At 64.0% G+C, this 344-nt stretch overlaps 1 protein-coding gene across 1 annotated transcript in view; it reads left to right on the top strand.

Annotated features, from left to right (window-relative positions):
* ZMYND10 (zinc finger, MYND-type containing 10) overlaps positions 1-336 on the top strand; it is a gene marked incomplete at both ends in the record, with an annotated part of 8,687 nt that extends 8,351 nt beyond the window's left edge. Inside the window, 2 exons of the mRNA XM_010145087.1 lie at positions 3-55; positions 258-336. Of these exons, the coding sequence (XP_010143389.1) occupies positions 3-55; positions 258-336 (132 nt within the window). The remainder of the gene's footprint in view (positions 1-2; positions 56-257) is intronic.
* Positions 337-344: the final 8 nt, after the last annotated feature.

The raw sequence follows: 344 nt of genomic DNA, 5'->3' as shown, positions 1-344 counted from the left end.
AGGGGAAGCACGTCTTCAGCCCCACCGAGGAGGAGCTGAAGCTCCAGGCACGCAGGTAAGGCCCTGGCACCTGCACACTGGGTGCCCAGTGGAGCCAGTATCCCCATTAGCGGGGGCTGGAGCTCAGCACTGGAAGGATGGAGGGGTCTGTGGTACTGGCTGGGGCTGTCTCCTTGGTGTCAGGATTCGGCTGGGACAGCTCGCTGTTTTCCGGCCGTTCCCCATGAGCAGCCTCACCCCGTCTCTGCTTGCTGCAGGTGGGCACAGATCTACAGCCTGGACATGATGGAGGCTCTGGCCCCTGACAAGCCCCGCTGCAGGGTGTGTGGCGCAGAGGCAGCCAA

The sequence above is a fragment of the Buceros rhinoceros genome, unplaced genomic scaffold (genome assembly GCF_000710305.1).
Source record: "Buceros rhinoceros silvestris isolate BGI_N320 unplaced genomic scaffold, ASM71030v1 scaffold23331, whole genome shotgun sequence".
Classification (NCBI taxonomy): Eukaryota; Metazoa; Chordata; class Aves; order Bucerotiformes; family Bucerotidae; genus Buceros; species Buceros rhinoceros.
The sequence above is the reverse complement of the archived record's forward strand: the minus strand, read 5'-3'. Positions and strand labels throughout refer to the sequence as shown.